The sequence below is a fragment of the Lemur catta genome, chromosome 3 (genome assembly GCF_020740605.2).
Source record: "Lemur catta isolate mLemCat1 chromosome 3, mLemCat1.pri, whole genome shotgun sequence".
NCBI lineage: Eukaryota > Metazoa > Chordata > Mammalia > Primates > Lemuridae > Lemur > Lemur catta.
The window spans coordinates 74,106,890-74,124,984 of record NC_059130.1 but is presented as its reverse complement, the minus strand read 5'-3'; the positions used below and the strand labels follow the sequence as shown (position 1 = coordinate 74,124,984).

The 18,095-nt window shown below is 39.3% G+C and overlaps 1 protein-coding gene across 1 annotated transcript in view; it reads right to left on the bottom strand.

The window, feature by feature from the left end:
• The window catches only part of WLS (Wnt ligand secretion mediator), a 99,590-nt gene that overhangs the window by 56,390 nt on the left and 25,105 nt on the right, over positions 1–18,095 (bottom strand). Inside the window, exon 2 of the mRNA XM_045547773.1 lies at positions 4,215–4,487. Within this exon, the coding sequence (XP_045403729.1) occupies positions 4,215–4,487 (273 nt within the window). The remainder of the gene's footprint in view (positions 1–4,214; positions 4,488–18,095) is intronic.

Sequence of the window (18,095 nt, the reverse complement as noted above, 5' to 3'; positions counted from 1 at the left end):
TCCAGTACCTGCCCAGGTGTTGGACTGCATGGTCCACAATAGCCTGCCATGGCAACAGGCTGCTTGACAGTAGAAACACACCACCCCTGTAGTCAATTCTGGACATTTTAGCCTCAAATTCATCAATATAAGCAAACCAGCAGCAGCTGGGACCAGAATTAGTTTGAGTAACAATGTTATTGATTATTAAAATGTTATATAACAAAAATCTTATTTTGGAGTGGGAGGGGGCAAGCACCTCAATCCGTTGCTTTATGTTGCTTTTTTTGGCAGGAGAATGACAGAACACAGTATTTTCATCCGCAGCTCCCTACACACAAAGCTGTGGATTACATAATGTAAACGTGACAGGTGGGATGTCTTGAGGGATGAGTAGGTTTTCAACGAGGAGCACTTCATTTGTATTTGTAGGAAGGGTGTCACTGAGAAAGGCGGAGGTAGGTAGGATCACTACGAGCAAAGGTATGAAAAGAGAAAACATCTAGACAAGTTTACAGAGTAGGAAATTATTGCTGTTTGAGGATGCAGAGAATGTGTACAGGTCATCAGTGGGGTGGGGGGGGCTCGAAAGCAGCTTTCAGCCAGAAGGGAGAAGACTCTGCATGCCACTTTGCCAGTCACTGAAGGTGTCTTGAGCAGGGAAAGGATAAGATTGAAGCTAAAATGGTCTCCCCTTATCCACAGTTTCCCTTTCTGTGGTTGCAGTTACCTGAGGTCTGAAAATATTACATGGAAAATTCCAGAAATAAGCAATTCATAACTTTTAAATTGCTCATCATTCTGAGTAGCATGATGAAACCTTGCGCCATCCTGCTCTGTCCCATCTGGGCTGTGTACCATCCCTTTGTCCTGCGTATCCACGCCGTGCCTGCCCCCAGCCTGTTAATCACTTCGTAGCCGTCTCAGTTACCACATCAGATTGACTGTCACAGTATTGCAGGGCTTGTGTTCAAGTAACCCTTATTTTATTTAATAATGGCCCCAAAGCACAGGAGTAGTGATGCTGACAATTTGGATATGCTAACGAGATGCTATAAAGTGCTTCCTTTAAGTGAAAAAGTGAAAGTTCTCAGCTTAACAAGAAAGTTCTCAGCTTAACATATGCTGAGGTTGCTAATAACAACGGTAAGAACGAATCTTCTATCCTTGAAATGGTGAACAGTATATTGTTATAATTGTTCTATTTTATTATTAGTTATAGTTGTTAATCTCTTACTAAGCCTAATTTATAAATTAATCTTTATCGTAGGTATGTATGTATAGGAAAGGATGTATATAGGGTTAGGTACTATCTGCAGTTTCAGGCATCCATTAGAGTTCTTGGAATGTATCCTTCATGGATAAGAGGGGACTACTGTATGCATCTTTTATAAAGACTAATCCCACTAACCAAGGTGTGGAAATAAGAATTAGAAAAAGGGCTGAATTTCAGCAATAACGATAAATAAATAAATATAATTATAATAGGATAATTATAATGGCTACTTTTATTTTTAAATTTTTAATAGCACACATTATGTCCTAAAAGCTTCAAATAAACTAATTTATTAGAGTGATTTGGTTAATTAAGAACTATTATCCATATTTTACATAGGAGGAAACTGTGGCTCAGAGAGGTTCTATAACTTGCCCAACATTGCAGAGCTTTTCAAAAGTGATGCACATATCTCTTCACTACCTTGCCTCCTAATCTGGACATAAACTAGGAAACATATTTCAAATGAAACCTTGGTTCCTTTGAAAAATACGCCAGCAGGTAGGTAGCCTCTATGATGGTCCTCAATGATCTCATTTCCCAGTATTCATGCCCTTCTGTAATCACTTCCCTAGAGTGTGGGCTGGACTTACTGCTTCCCTTCTAAGCAATAGAACACAGCAGAAGAGATGGCATGTCACTTCTAAGACTGAATGGCTTCCCTCTCCAGTACTCTGTGGCTCTCTCCTGCTCTTTCTTGGATCACCATCACTAGGGCAAGCCAGCTGCCATGTTGTGAGGCAGCCCCATGGAGTGGTCTACGTAGGGAGGGAAGGAGCCTGCCAACAAGCACATGGGTGAGTGTGGAAGCAGATCCCCCTCCCCCAGTGGAGCCATCAAGCCTTCCGATGAGACTGCAGACCAGGCCAACAGCTTAACTGCAACCTCACCAGACAGGCTGAGCCAGAGACTCCCAAACTAAGCCATGCCTAGATTTCTGACCCTCAGAAATCAAAAGATAATAAATGTTTATTGATTTAAGATGCTAAATTTTAGAGTAATTTGTTATCCAGCACTAATACAACCATCAGAGAGCAATTATTTAATCTGTTTCTTTATATGTGGAGCTAGGAGGTGGGAGTCTGTCTAGAAGAGATTATACCTTTAATACACCATAGGCAACCAGCCCAGAATACGGTGCACTTAACCTTTCTACCCAAACATACATCAGATAATCCACCTATCTCATCCTCCCATGGCTCCTCTTATTATCCTTGTTCTCCTTTTCTTGAATACTTCCTTAGGACTAGGAATACTAAAACCCAAATTTTGAGGTTTGTAAAACACTTTTAGACTCATAGTTTTCAAGTTCATAGCAAACTCTTTCGTTTCCAAAGCTCACATATTACTTGTCTATTCCTCTTGTTATAGCACATAGCACATTCTTTCCCATGTATAGGTTTAAGCTGTCTGTTTTTCCAGGCACCCTTTCCCCTAACCTCTTACAATAACCACATTTTGTATCCTCGGTACCTAGTGTTTAACATATGGTTGCAACTTAATAAAGTGTGAATGAGTGAATGAATAAATGTGTTGCACAACCAATGAATGACTGAGTGAGTGATTCAATGGGCAAGAGATTAGGGCCATGGGAAATACCATTTGAATGCTTCAGGCTGCTGTGCAAATTTGGATCATCATATCAGCCATTCCCTTCTATGCAGAATGCTCTCCCACTTCCCCCTCAACTTCTTCACCAGGCTTTTCTCTCTTTAACACTCACCTCAAACAGCTGTCCATGTACACCCCCCAAACCCACCCACACACCTGCCAGGGCAGCGTTCCCTTTCTCCACTGTGTAGTCTTTGCGTTATGTTCCACAGCCTCCTGGGCATACCGTGGTTACAGCACTCAGCACACCATTCTGCAATAATTGGTTACTTGTCTGTCATTTCCACTGGACTATACACCCCTTGAAGGACAGCATGTCCAGCCATCAGTACAATGCCAGGCAGGAGTGGGTACTCAAAAACAGTTTGAAGTAATGGGCAAAAGATTGAATGAATGAGAAAAAAGAAAACTACATTCTAGAAAATTATCTCAGCATGACGTTATGTTTGTTCATTTCAGATGTCAATCAAGCACATACGCTGCTCCAAATCCTAAACAGTAAAATTAACATAATTGTATATCAAGATTATTTTGCTGATACATAAAAATTATATTTAGAAATGGTGCTTCCATCCATGGATAGGCCCCAGGCAGAGTTGTGTTTAACATAATTTTTTCTCTTTCCCCGCACATCCCTGATCCTGTTTCAGTAAAAAAAAAAAAAAGAAAGAAAAAGACAAAAAAGGTTTTCTTTCTTCTTAGACTAAGATTCTCAATACTGTCCTCAGATGCCACACATGTATCTGCCTCCCAGAAAGCACTCAATAATTTCCTCCCCACGGAACATTTCTATATCTCATGCCCTCAGAGTTTGGAACCACAGCTGAGTAAGCTAAAAAAGATAACCTGGTGTAGTGAGGAAATGGGTACTCATGGGCTGCCATTCCCATTTTGACAGGGATCTTTTCCGAAGGCCATCGCTCTACCCAAACCTCATGGGGAAAGACATGTACAAATAAACGACCTTTCTGAAGCCCTCAAGTCACTGTATGGGGGTGAGCTCCCTCGTGGCACTAGAGAGGGGATGAAGCTTGGTGGTGAGGACAGCTTCCTGAGTTAGAAACCTCAGCTCTTTCATTCTCTAGTCTTCAGACCTTGGGCAGCTTCACAGGTGCCCAAGTGTTCTATCCGTAAAAGGAAATAGTAAGACCTACCTCAAGGAATTGCTGGGAAGATTAAATGGGTTAATACAAGTAAGGTACCCAGAAAATGCCTAGTAAGCAGTACGTAGTCAATAATTGTCTGCTATTACTATGATCATTTTTACTGTTATTAGAACTGGCTCTAAAAGAACCTGAAAGGGGAAGTTCCCAGAGGGAATTGAGGGCCGAAAGGAGCCTGTACGTACTGATCTGGTTGTTCAGCTTGAAGGCAATGTCCAGCTGCAGGATAAACAGCATGAACTGGAACCACGGACTCATCTCCATGGAGGGGAGGGGAATGTGGACGGAAAACACAATGTCATTGGCTTCGATCTCCCTTGGAATTGCTTCCTCGATGTCCCGGATCTTGTCGCAGTGATTGGGTCCCCAAGGCATTAACCACTTCGTCTTGTGATGGTTCTTACGTACATCCACGCACTTCACCGACATGTAGGACACTGCGGACGTGGGCCCTGGAGCTGAAAAGAGAGTGTTTGTCTGTTTTAGAAAAACCATCTACTGAAGTGATCATTTCTGGTTAGTGTTCTTTCCACTCCCGTCTCCCCTCCAGGTTTTGGACTACGTTCCACAAAGGGGATCTGAGGGTCCTTCAGTGACCTCCAGACGTGTCATAAAAGTATCCCCAAGAGCCTTCCCATTGTGTTTCCAGTGGCTATTATTTAAAGAATACATCTGTAATCACTCTAGTTCAGTTGCCTCCTCAACTGCAAAACAATGTCACAGCAATTGGGAACTGTGCTGTCATTCCCACCTGCCTGAGGCTTGGAGGGCTCTGGAGCTTCATAGAGCAGTGTCTGAAGTCAGAAGACCTGGGTCTGAAGCCTGGTCAAATAAGTCACTGTCAGTGAATGTTGGGTAAGTCAGTTAAATCTACTATAGCTTCAGGGCCCTCATCTGAGAAACAAGATGATGGGCTCCTAAGATTGCTCTTAGCTCTAAAATGACACAACACAGCTTCTGATTGAGAGAAAGACTTATGGGCCCCCACTTAGCTTCGTACCTCTCAGAGGGTGGGAACTCAAGCACTGGCTGATACTTCAAAGACGTGCTAAAATCTCACCCATGCATTTCAAGACAGCAAATCAAATTTGAAATATATAACTTTAAAAAACACTATTTTGTGATTATGTAATGGTTACATGACTATAATAGAAAATTTGGAAAATATAGAAATTTTAAGTACAAAACAACATTTATCCAAAATCCCACTAGAGGGAAGTAACCACTGTTGGAAAAATACCAAATTACTATCTGTCTCTTCTATGAGTATATAATTAGATAAAAGTTTATACATGAATTGTACAAATTTAAAATACATACAAATATTGACACATATATTCACAAAATAGAGTCATATTATACATGGTTTTGTAGTCTTTTCTTTTTATTTGATTAGAGAAGCAAAATAGTATGTGATTAATCACACCAGCTCTGGAGCCAACCTGTCTGGTATCAAATCCGGGCTCTCCCACTTCTAGTTGTGTTACTACTAATCCACGCTCAGAAAGTTTTGGGGGAATTACTAGGCCTGTCTATGTATTAGTTTTATCATCTCTTAAATGGCAATTTAATAATAGTACCTACCTCTCTGAGTCACTGTATACATTAAACAATTTAACATATAAAAAGCACTCAGAACAGTGCTTGAGCACACAAAAAGTATAAAATACTAGCTATTATAAATATTTTCTTTATAATTAAAAATTTTCCATTAGTGGTTGCAAAATAGTCAATTACAGAATATACCAAAATTAACTACTCCTTCATCAGCTTGTAAAGGCTATCTATAAATAAGAATCATTCCTTGCCTAATATTTTTTGTTGGAAATTTCTCCTAACTTTTCCATCTGCTATCTAAATTTGTTTATAGCACATTTAAATATAGAGAAGTTCCAGATCTTATATAGAATCTCTCTTTTTACGTTTTTTCCATGCTTTTAGGCTTAGAGAGACAGATTTTCTCCATCTCCAAATTCAATAAAAAGCTACTGATATTGACTTCTAGTTATTTCTTACAACTTTATTTTTTCTAATATTTAAGTAGTTGATCCATCTGGAATTTGCTATAAGAGATGAGGTGAGTTTTACTTTTCTTAAATATTTAAATTATCCTTTGTTGAACAAACCCTCCCGTCTTATTGATTTATGACACCACCATTACCCCATGTATACCAGTATATGTTTTTGACTAATCTGCTCTTTGTCAAGTAATGAACTGTCAATTCATGGGCTAGTACAGTGTTGTTTTGAATCCTATAAATTGATGGTTTTTATCAGTATCTGATAGTGTAACTCTCCTTCCCAATCCATTTCAAATTTATATCTTTTTGCTGGGATTTTGATTGGGATTACATTACATCTATAAATTAATGTAGACAGAAATAGCATCCTTCCCCAATATTTAATTTTCCCACCCAAGAACAGTCCTTGATCCTCCATTATCTAGAGTCTATTTTTTAGATTTCTTTGAAAATTTTCATTGTTTTCTTCATGTGGGTCTTGCTAGTACAGTATAGTTTAAAAACATATCTATAAAACTTTTCTTTGAAAGTTAATAGTAAAAGGAAAACATTATAAATTATGGTTTATGTGTGTGATTTAAATATGTTTGTCTCTGTGCATCTGATACTTGACATGCTATGTTTATAGGTCTTTTCTGAGCAGAAATTATCTCTTATTTAATAGAGATCAGACAGGGACTGGAGGAAGATGTAAAGCAAAAAGTATGTATTATTAATATTCTGCCCTACTTCTAATGCTCAAATCCACAATTTTTTCTATCCCTAAATATCTACCCTAATGGCAAACTTTGAGTAGTAAAATGTATGTTTGCAGAAAATTGGGACAATGCCTACTAGAACTTACCAGAAAACTCAACACTACTGAATTCTAGCTGAAAGTTCTTTAATGTAGTATACTGAACACTGCAACACAGAGTTACCACCAAGTCGTGCTAGGGAAGTTTCTTTTTTTTAAAACTCAAAACTATATCATGAAAACGTTTTACATCTAATCCACCTAAAATCAGACATCTGGATTATTATTAGAAATATGAGTCAATCAAACTTGGGTTACCCTGACTCAGCTAACTAGCCCACTGACATTAGAAAGGCCAAATGGCACATTTAACCTAACCCTTTTTAATGTGGTTGGAGAAATAAACAGTGAGACAAAAGTCATGAATTCTATCTTTGGCTAACATACTCAAACTGACTATTTGCTGCAGAAAATAGTTACTACATTTTAAAACTTCTATTCTTCCAAAAGGAACCTAACCTTTTTTCATTTTTCTTTCTCCTTTTGAAAAACAAGTCTCTCACTCCTCTGACCAAAATGAAAAATAACTAGCCGAGTTCCTCAGCTAAGCTCTGAAACCACATTCCAAACTTAATAACAGAGAAGCTGAACACTTTACGGGCACAAAGGCTGCATTTTTAATGGATGCAGTGAACTCCAGCCTTTTTAGTGGCCTGCATTATTTTCATTCTTTCATTAGTCTAGTGTTTCTTCCATAAAGAAAAAAAATCCCAGGAATACTAATACTTTCATAAAGATCATGACAATGAACTTGGAGAAGCCTCAAAGTGCTACTTAAGCTATACTATGAGAATCACAAATATTTTTCTTCACTTGAATAAATTAGTCCTCAAAAACATTTTGCATAACTTAAAAATCTGAAGAGAATTCAACATGTTCATTTTATCTAGTAGTGCTCAAAAGGGAAAACATGTTGAGAAAGTAAACAGACATCCTGATATTTAAACACGGACAGTTAATGTTTTCCCCAATACTATCTTTATAACTCAGGACAACTTCCTACTTCAGCTAAATGTGAACACTCAGGTGTTTCTTTATGTTGAAAGCATATCAAGTAAACTGAAAGCAAAGCTTATAGCTAGCAGCTGGTTGCCTATCACAGGTGTTTTCATTGGTTGTAGCCAAAATTTGGACTATAGGGGTCACAAAATAGTGTCTAGAATCAAAAGAAATTTGATTTGTCTTTAAATTTTAAAAAAAAGTGAGAGATTTTTTTTGTAAGAGAAAAGATCTAAATGGAGGAAGTTAAATTATCTGCAACCTTTGAACAAGCCACAATCAACGAACAGATATTTGTAATGAAGGCCTTACTTAGTCACCGGCATGGTTTTAGGGATTAATAGACTGTGTATTTAAGAAAGGGCTGGATGAATTCAGGTCAACAAACTGAGTCATGTTTGCTCAGGTGAAAACTAAAAATAACCATTCCTCAGTATTCCTAGGATAGTAATGCAATATCACCCAGCTGCCTCAGCACCCATTATGAATGTCCCCTCTACCCATTCATAGCATACAATTTAACTGAAAACAAGCAGGCAAAAGCTACTTCTATGTCAGTACAATTAAGCAGAGTGATTTGGCCAAAAATGAATACACCCAGTCCCTGTGAATTAGTTAACTTATGGTAGGTTAAGAGAGTATTGAGAATAGCACAGAAGTTATAAAACCACAAGCTACTCATTGAAAACACTGGCCCATTTTGAGTTCAGTTTCCTTTACTATGTCAAACATGGGCCATTTTTTCTTTCCTAACCTGTGTTTCAATACGATGTTTTTTGCCTCCATTTTTCCACTACAGTACTCAAAGTGTGAAATGTGGTACTATGGAACATTTAATTTTAAAGTGACATGAAATCAGTAAGACTTCTAACAAGTTCAAGGTTGTGGAAAAAATGCACAAATACAGCTTGAAGCCTCTTTGAAAACCCAGTGGTCCCTCAACTATACACATTACTGCAGCTCATACTACATTCTCCAAACATGTCTTGAGCACCTACTATATGGTAGACACTGTCAGGTGCTGGAGTGAAACTAATTAGACACCAGCCATATGGAATGTCCAAATAATGGAGAAAGCAGACAACATATAAATAATTGTGAGAAAAATAATTATAATCGTGGTGAATGCTACATTTTATCTGACATTACCTGAAAAAAGGCAATCGTCAGTTATTTGGGAAGTAGAAGAAATGAATACACTAGAATGAGACAAAAATTCCAGTCATCATTACAATGTAACCTTGAATAAAAATGTAAGTGAACAATGACTAAACCTGTAGTACTTCTTTTGGAAGACTATTCATTGACTCCAGTCAGCTTCCTGTTATCTCATTTCAAATGGCTATCCAGTTTACAAATTACTATCTAGCCAACCACTACCATTTATCATGCTCAAAGTTGAGTCAACATCAAATCATTAGCCCCTACTCCCTCCAAAACCTATAATTAAGGGTTAGAGAGAGACACAAGACTTGGTTGCCTCCTAGAAAAGTTAAAATAAAACTAAAACAGCATGCTGACACGACATATCGTCTCCATTTAAGCCAACACAGACTATTTATTTCTTTGCTTTATTACAAGTAATGCAGATTTCTTTAGAAATTACCTAGGAGTATTACTATTATGCAGGCATTGTGCTAACTAAAGACAGAGACAAATAACCATGCCAGACTCTGAGCTGCTCACAGTCTAGTGTGGGAGGCTGAGAAGTCAGCAGAGAATTACAGCCTGATTGCAAATTGCTCTGACAGAGGTTTGCAGGGGGTGCTTCAGTTGTAAGAAGGGTTGGCTGTGTGCAGGACTTAGCCTTGAAAGACAGCAGGTTGTAGCCAAGGGAAAAAGGAGGGAGGCCAAGAAGGGAAGGCTCTGAGGAAGAGCAAGTGCCAGGTTACAGGATACCTAAAACAATCACATTTTCTGCAGATGTCTGTGCTTCAGTATTAAAAATTAAAATGAGACCATTTAACAGGTGAAAAATGCAGCATCACTCCTACCTTTGTCTGTGTCTGCCCTTGCCTCTCCTAACCAGAGGCAGAGTTCCACTAGGCTGCCTTGAGAGTCCCTGCTCTACCCTACAGAGCACCATAAAGAAGGAGCAATAAAGAGATCCACACAAAACAAAGAATTTTTGGCGGGGGGAGGTGTTTCCTTTTAAGACACCTATCTCTGTCCTTTAAATAACCACAAGGCCAGACAAGAGATGGGCTGGAAGAAGGGGGGTGAGGGGCGAGAGGGTGGTCAGGTGGGAACAGAGAAGATCTACCTCCTATTCCCACCAGAGGCCCCAAAGAGCCTTTGAAGCCTCAGTCATCAGGTAATAATAGCCTTCCCCTAAATTAGAGGAAGAATGTCTGCCTTGCAACAAAGATGATATTTAAAGATTAATCTGCTTTGGGCTACAAGGGGAAGGAATGTGGAGAACAGAGCAGTTGAAAGGGTAATTCACATTTACAAGCATTAATGATCAGAACCCCAAAATTTAAAAAAAGTAATGACTTTAAGTAAAAATGGTCAAAGATTTCAGAAAGGTTTTAGAAAATTTTACTTTTATAATAAGACTTAGCTAACAAAAATGACAGCAAAACAATATACAATGATTTTAAAACATACAGACAACTGCTAGCAGATACTTTCTTCTACTGACCCAAGAGGGAGGCTGATTAATACCTGAAATCTAGTCTTAGTTAAAAATCTGCTATCACCATCTCTGCAACCTGTAAAAATGTGAATATTTCATTTATTTATCTACTTTTTTATAATTTCATTTTATTTATTCTCTACTTCGTTCCATAAAATATTTTTGGCTACTAGAAGTATTAGCCTTTATTTAAAAATAATAATAATTGGGGCTGATTTAAAAGGATAGAATTAATGGTTAGGGGGCACTAAGAATTACTTGGCTTATGTCTAATATTTTCAAAAGCAGAGAACAAAAGCAATAGCTGGAGAATGTAAATCCCCCCCCCCAAAACTTTCACCTGAACCATAAAGCTAATGGCTTCATCCATTTCCCTTTATAATGTGGAGAAAACCTCCATTGCCTCACCGTGAATGGTATTTATTTCTGAGAAGCTAATGAAAAAGTATATGCCCAAATTGGTTCTAAACTCTGCCTATCTGTGTATCTCTGCTTTCCCTATGAGAACTTATATGAAATGTATTGGCATCGAGGACATGGACAATTCCAGGATTTTCTAATGTGCTTCAAGGTGGGGAGGGTGAAGAAGAGGGGAAAAAAGAACATAGGTAGCAGAAAAGAAGGAAACTGGATAAATTCCTTCTATTTATACAACTACAGTTCTTATTACAATGCCCCCAAAGCACTCATTTAACCTATGAGAATCTTCAGCTAAATTTAGAAATTAGCTTTTAAATACGCCTGATTGGTTGCCCTCAGACATTCCCCATGCCTTTCTCAAGTTCAAAAAGCCTTAATTCTGGTTAAAAGGAAATGTGGAATATACCGTATGACTCAAGTAGCCAGATCACATTATCTGGTTGAGTTGTGAGGTTTTAGGAGCCAATCCTGCTTACCGTTCACTCAAGGTTGGTTCCTAAAAAGATTTCTTAATCTTAACTGCCACAGCACTTATCTAAGTTTTAGGATGTCTCATTAGAATGAGTGCTTCAAATATTTCAGCTAAAGAAAGTGCAAATACTTGTGTTCAACTGACTTACTACTTAACTGACTCAGTCAGTTAATTCCCTTACTGAAATTGCTCAAGTTATAATGGTCAGACACTTATTCCACTTCTGCCATTCACTTTGAAGATGAAATCCTCCTATATATCAACCATACCAATTAAATCTTACTAGATTGCTAAATGAAATATTATTTCACAATTCAAACTCAATTACTGGACAACTGAAAGTGTGTCTGCAGAGACTAGACTTGGAGAAGTGGTTTTGGATTATCATAGTATGCCCTTGTGCATGAAATGGGGTATGCTAAGTGAAATGAAATTCGTTCTTGCCAGCAATTTTCTATAAGTAGTTAATTATGCTAACATCTGTTCGAGGAAAGCTAATTTTTTTTAATACGCCAGAACATTCCTCTACACCAAACTACTACCACCAAAATACACAAACACACACACCACATTTGCAGAGTTGAATGCAAAGTAATTTGTACAGTACACAAAAAAGTCAAGCATTTATTTAAAAATAGTTTTCGACAACATAAACTTATGAATACATGATAGACATTTTGACAGCAGGGTTTCAGAAACTGTAGCAAACACTTGTGTAATTCATTCTGACTCAAAAATATTGAAAAATACTCTATGTTTACATCTTAGGCGGATGAAGATTTTAAATGCTTGGCCTGCAACCTCAATTGTTGTAGAGCCAAAGATGTAACAGCTTTGAAGAATAGAAGAATTACTCTATATTTGTCAGAATCTACGCGGCAAACAAGCAGCACCACTTGGCTTACATTACTTGCCTGGCTTGGGTCCCGTGGAATTGAGGAGCGTTGGAACCAAGAGGAAAAAAATTAGAGTGCTTTGGGACAGTGAGCCAAACTCTTACATAGTATTTGAAATGCTGTGGTAAACATGAAATTATTTTAGGCTCAAGATTGGTGCCAGTTTTTTTTTTTTTTCTCTTTTTGAAAAAAAAAAATCATAAAGTGCACATAAAAGGCCCTGCCAGAGATTTAGCACATAAAATCTGCCAACCATTAGATGTGCTAATTGGAGTAGCAATCCAGTGGCCTGAATTGGGATTAAAAAAATGACCCTCCCTTTTGGTGTCCGGCAGTAAAGAGAGACTAAATCAAGAAGCCTGACAGAAGTACATCAAATTACTAATTCTAACCCCTATCCCTGAAAAATGCCTGCGATTACTGTTTCTCCATCACTCTAGAAATACTCAAAACAGCAAAAATTAAATACACATGAAGTGAACACAAAAGACCTCCACAGAAAAATCCAATGGCTCATCTGTTGACGTTATTGCTCACTGCTCGGCAAACCAGTTGTCTAGGCTAAATTTTTGACTTTGTGCCAGTGCTTCAAAATCAGCAACCTTTCAGCCAAAAGGCTGTGTGGAATGCAGCCAAGACCACCTATGGAAAGTGAATTATAGCATCTTATAAATTACTACCTCAGGCTATGATCTCATAAACCTGGCATGGAGGGCGCACCAGCTCTTGTGTGGGAAACCCCTCAGAGCCTCTGCAGGGGCCCCCAGACCTGCTGTGGCAGAACTGTGGGGGCAGGTGTGACAAAAAGGTGGACAGCTGGCTCTACTTCTTGAACAAGCTCACCATGGGCATGCTTTTGTACTGGAATTTTAGAGTTAGGAAACCTCAAAATTAAATCTTCTAGGAGGAATAGCTGCTTTTTCTGAACCACCTATTACACTCTATAAATTTCCAACATCTGTCATTTATAATTTATTTTATTTTTTTCTTTTTTTTGAGACAGAGTCTCACTCTGTTGCCTGGGCTAGAGTGCCGTGGCGTCAGCCTAGCTCACAGCAACCTCAGACTCCTGGGTTTGAACAATCCTCCTGCCTCAGCCTCCCGAGTAGCTGGGACTACAGGCACACGCCACCATGCCCGGCTAATTTTTTCTATATATATTTTTTTATCTGTCCATATAATTTCTTTCTATTTTTAGTAGAGACAGGGTCTCACTCTTGCTCAGGCTGGTCTCGAACTCCTGAGCTCAAACATTCCGCCCGCCTCGGCCTCCCAGAGTGCTAGGATTACAGGCGTGAGCTACCGTGCCCAGCCATAATTTATTATTAGACACTTATTATTTATAAGTTACAGATATCCTACTTTTATCAATATTATTAATATTAATAGTAAACATGAATGATAACTAGTATGTGGACTGCAAAGTACTTTCACATACATAGGTCATATAATCCTCCTAGTAAACAGGTAAAGTCATTATAATTATTCCCTTTGCACATTCAGAAGGTGAGTGGTTTTTGTCGCACCAGTAAGTAGCAGAGCTGGAACTAGAACCCAGGTCTGACTTCAAATCCAGTGCTTCTTCCAATATACGACATTGCCTCGCAACTGTCCGTTTATTTATTAGCACTTGCTATTCATTGGCTCTCTCAGATTAGGTAATTTGTAGAGCCAAGAGACGGATGAAGAAGACTGTGGCTATAGGAGCTTGCCGAAACTCCACGGGCAAGGCGCTAACTAGCACTGGTAAAGGGGGTGGCGGGGTAGCTCATCTGGCAGACTTACAGCGAGGGACAGAGGACCTCTAAGACCACCATCCATAAAGGGATGGTGGAAGAACAGGCTCCTGAAAATGCACTAAACTCACTTGAATCCCTCATGTTTTACTGGGGTCTTGGTTATAACTTCACACATCCCAGGCAGGCAGTCTTTAGGATGTTAGCCTGGAGATTTGACTCAGAAACACAGAGCTGCCATGGAAGAGTCTGTTATAGTCCATGTAGGCAGAGAAAGAGACAGGGATACAATCTGAGGAAGGATGACTCCACAGCAACCTAGGGAAGAATTTACTGCTAATCAAAGTAGGCAAACAGTGGTACAGTTTGACTCAGGAAGGGTGAGTTCCCCACCCATGCAAACATTCAGGAAGTCACTGAATAGATAAGAGCCTGAACTAAATATAAGTTTCTCTCAGTCACAGCAAAGTGATAAAGTCTCCTAGCCATATATGCAGTATACTAGGGCATGGAAAAATTTAAGGCCCAATACAGAACTTCACATAGTTTATTAATTTGTTTTTCTCCATTTTCTGACCGGTTTCAGATAAACAGATAAAAGCAATTGGCATTCTGAAGGGTCAAAAACATAGTGGTGTACAGTGTGAGCTGAAGCTAAGGGCAAACAAAGCCTGTCATTGACTTCAACTGGAATTTCACAAATGACAAGAATAATTGTATTCCCTTCCCTGATTATTGAAACGAAAGGCAGGCCCTTATAATGTGTGAATTTCCTAGTATTGAGGATAGAGGTAAATTTTAAGGGTAACCTGAAGTTTTAACATTCACATTCTTAGGGATTGTTCATTTTTTTAAAACACAGAAATAACAAAATTAAATAAAATCACTATGCAATTATTAAATATTTTCAAAGTTTCATCAGTTCTAGGTTCTAGCTCAAGTGCCATTTCCTTGTTTCAATTTGTTAAAAGCCTGTAATGTGCCAGTCTTAGAGGCCTTCTCTGATTTTCCTGTAGTAACAAATGGTCCTTACTTCCTTTTGTGCCAACATTCCCTGGCTTATGTTTTTATGATAGCATTCTACTTTGTTTTCAGACATAGCTTCTGAACCCTGCAAAATTATAAGCTCTTGAGGGGAGGGACAACATCTTATTCCTCCCTGTGGTTCTAAGCATAGAAATTTAAACATGTGAGTCCTCCAAACTTGAATTGAACTATTTACATTTATGTCCCATTAAATGCATTAATGCTTGATTTACCTAACAAACTTTCATCAAACACTTGTTAGGGTTAGGCACAGTTGCTCATGCCTATAATCCTAGTGCTTTGGGAGGCAGAGGCAGGAGGATTGCTTGAGCACAGGAGTTGGAGACCAGCCTGGGCAACATAGCAAGATGCTATCTCTACAAAAATTTAAAAAATTAGCCAGGTGTGGTGGTGTGTACCTATAGTCCCGGTTACTCAGGAGACTGAGGCAGGAGGATCCCTTGAGCCCAGGAGTTTGACGTTGCAGTGAGCTATGATCAGGCCACTGTATTCCAGCTTGGGTGACAGAGCAAGACTCTGTCTCAAAAACAAACAAATAAAAAAAAACCCAACACCCAAAAAATATCCATTAGGCTCCATTTTTAAATGCCATAGTGGATTAGATCCACGGCCTGCCTGTATCAAAGTACATTTAAGACTGACACTCAGCTGCTTTCCATGATGCCAGCCTCTCAATGTCACACCTGTGCCCCAACTGAAGATCACCTCCTACAAAGACTTGGGACGGTTTTTTGCAGATCTGCGTCAACCAATATATAAAATGAATACTGAATTTTGAGGATCAAAATGAACTTGTCCTAAGCTATCACCCTAATCCACAGGAAGAAAAGTAATTTACACATCAAAAGAAATGAGGCAGATATCAGGCAAACAAAAAAATGGTAATTTTTGAAAAATTGGTCCCAGTGGGTTTTTAGCCAACGTTAATATTATGAGAGCATGTTTAGATAACTACTCTTTAGTGTAATTTTTAGAAACTGAGGTTCTCAAAGGCAAGACTTATAGTTATTTACCTTATCCCAGTACTGCCCTGAGGGTTTTAAGGCCTAAATGGATGAAAAGCAAATTGGTGACAAAAAGAGATAAAGTGCTCACATCTCAGCCTCAAATGCGTATAATAAATGGCCACATGTTTAAAGATTTTATGACAAAATCCATATCTTAAGAACACACACAGGGAAATTTTTGGCCATTTCATTACCATCCTCCAAACAAGCCCTACCAGAGATAAAAGCAAACACTCCCTTCTAAAGGCATCAATATCCCACTTCTGAGATCAAATCTACAAAACAGGCTCAGACAGAAACTTGGGCAAAGGAACCTTCTGCTGCATGTATGTACTATTCACCCAGAGCTCTAAATGAGTTTTTCTCTCTGGCCCAATGAATCATATATGAAAGTTCTCAAAGAATTAGTAAAGAATTACAGTGAAAGACTTCTGATGTTAAAGTAACAGTAGAGTGTAAGAGGGTATCAGAAGTCTTGAGATGCCACGGAGGTTCAGAACGGTGACAGGCAGGTGGAGTTGTGGCTAGAAGAGAGAGCTATGGAGGGGAACAATTTGCAGGCCCTGGTGATGCATGCAGGAGGTGAGCAAGAGAGAAGTCAAGGATGTCCCCAGATTTCTCACACAGGCTGCAGATAATGTAATTCACTGAGAGAGGAATCTAAGGAAAATGAATGTCACATCACAGGTAGAATGTGTAGAAGCTGGAGGTGTATAGCTTGTCCAAAAAGGGGCTCAGGATCGGGGCAGTTGCAGATAAAAGGTCAAATATGTGAATGACTAAGATGTAGAAGAGGAATTAGATTTATTCTACAGTCCCAATGTTGCAAGTCCTAAGCAAGCAAAGCTGAGATCAATAAAATCACACTCCCAAGGTCAGCCGGGTCAGTTGAAGAAAATGAGCTGCCCGCACCTGTGTGAGTAGAGGTGCTCCTGCCAGTGACACTTGGTGGGTGCAAAGGTGCAGAGGACATTGGTGCACAGGGCAGGGATGGCAAGGTCTCCTTCAGGGCCTTCACCATCACTAACACTCTATGAGCACTCTTTGTATATTCAGAGCTTCAGTTCTGGGCCAGAAATTGTTTTGCCCTTCCCGAACTACCACAAATTTGAGGATAAGAATCTTGGCAGAATGAATTATCCCAGGAATAAGGATTGCTGGGGTCTAGTACTGGATATGCCGTTAACCAGGCAAATCATTCAACCAATCTTGGGCCTTAGTTTTCTCAACTGTAAAAGGCAGTATTTCAACTATTAGACACTTTTAACTTAGCAATTCCATGATTCTAAAGGAAACTTATGTACTCTATGTTATGGTGAAAGTCATTCTTTTAAAGTTAAAAAAATAGCCTTTTAAATTAGGCTCAATTTATATGCCAAGAGTACAGGCTACCAAGCCCTCCCCATCAGGCCCCGCGTCCCCTCACTGTCCTTTTACTATCACATCTGTTAGAGCCATGGTCCCCAACCCTTGGGCCATGGACCAGTACCAATCTGTGGCCTGGTACTGGTCTGTGGCCTCTTAGGAACTGGGCCACACAGCAGGAGGTGAGCGGCAAGCGAGTGTGAAGCTTCATCTGTACTTACAGCTGCTTCCCATCACTTACATCACTGCCTGCGCTCCACCTCCTGTCAGATCAGCAGCGGCATCATTAGATTCCCATAGGAGCATGAACCCTACTGTAAACTGCACATGCGAGGGATGATCTAGGTTGCACGCTCCTTATGAGAATCTAACGCCTGATGATGTGAGGTGGAGCTGAGGCGGTGATGCTAGCGCTGGGCAGCGGCTGCAAATACCGATTATCATTAGCAGAGAGGTTTGACTGCACCATAAATGTAAGGCGCTTGAATCAAATTGAAACTATTTCCCACCCCCCCATCTGTAGAAAAATCGTCCTCCATGAAACCAGGTCCTGGTGCCAAAAAGGTTGGGGACCGCTGTGTTAGAGGAACAGAACTTAATGGTCAAACTCTCATTCTGTTACTGTTTGGGTCTGAATGGGTTCTGGGTATTTTCTATCTTTCTACAACT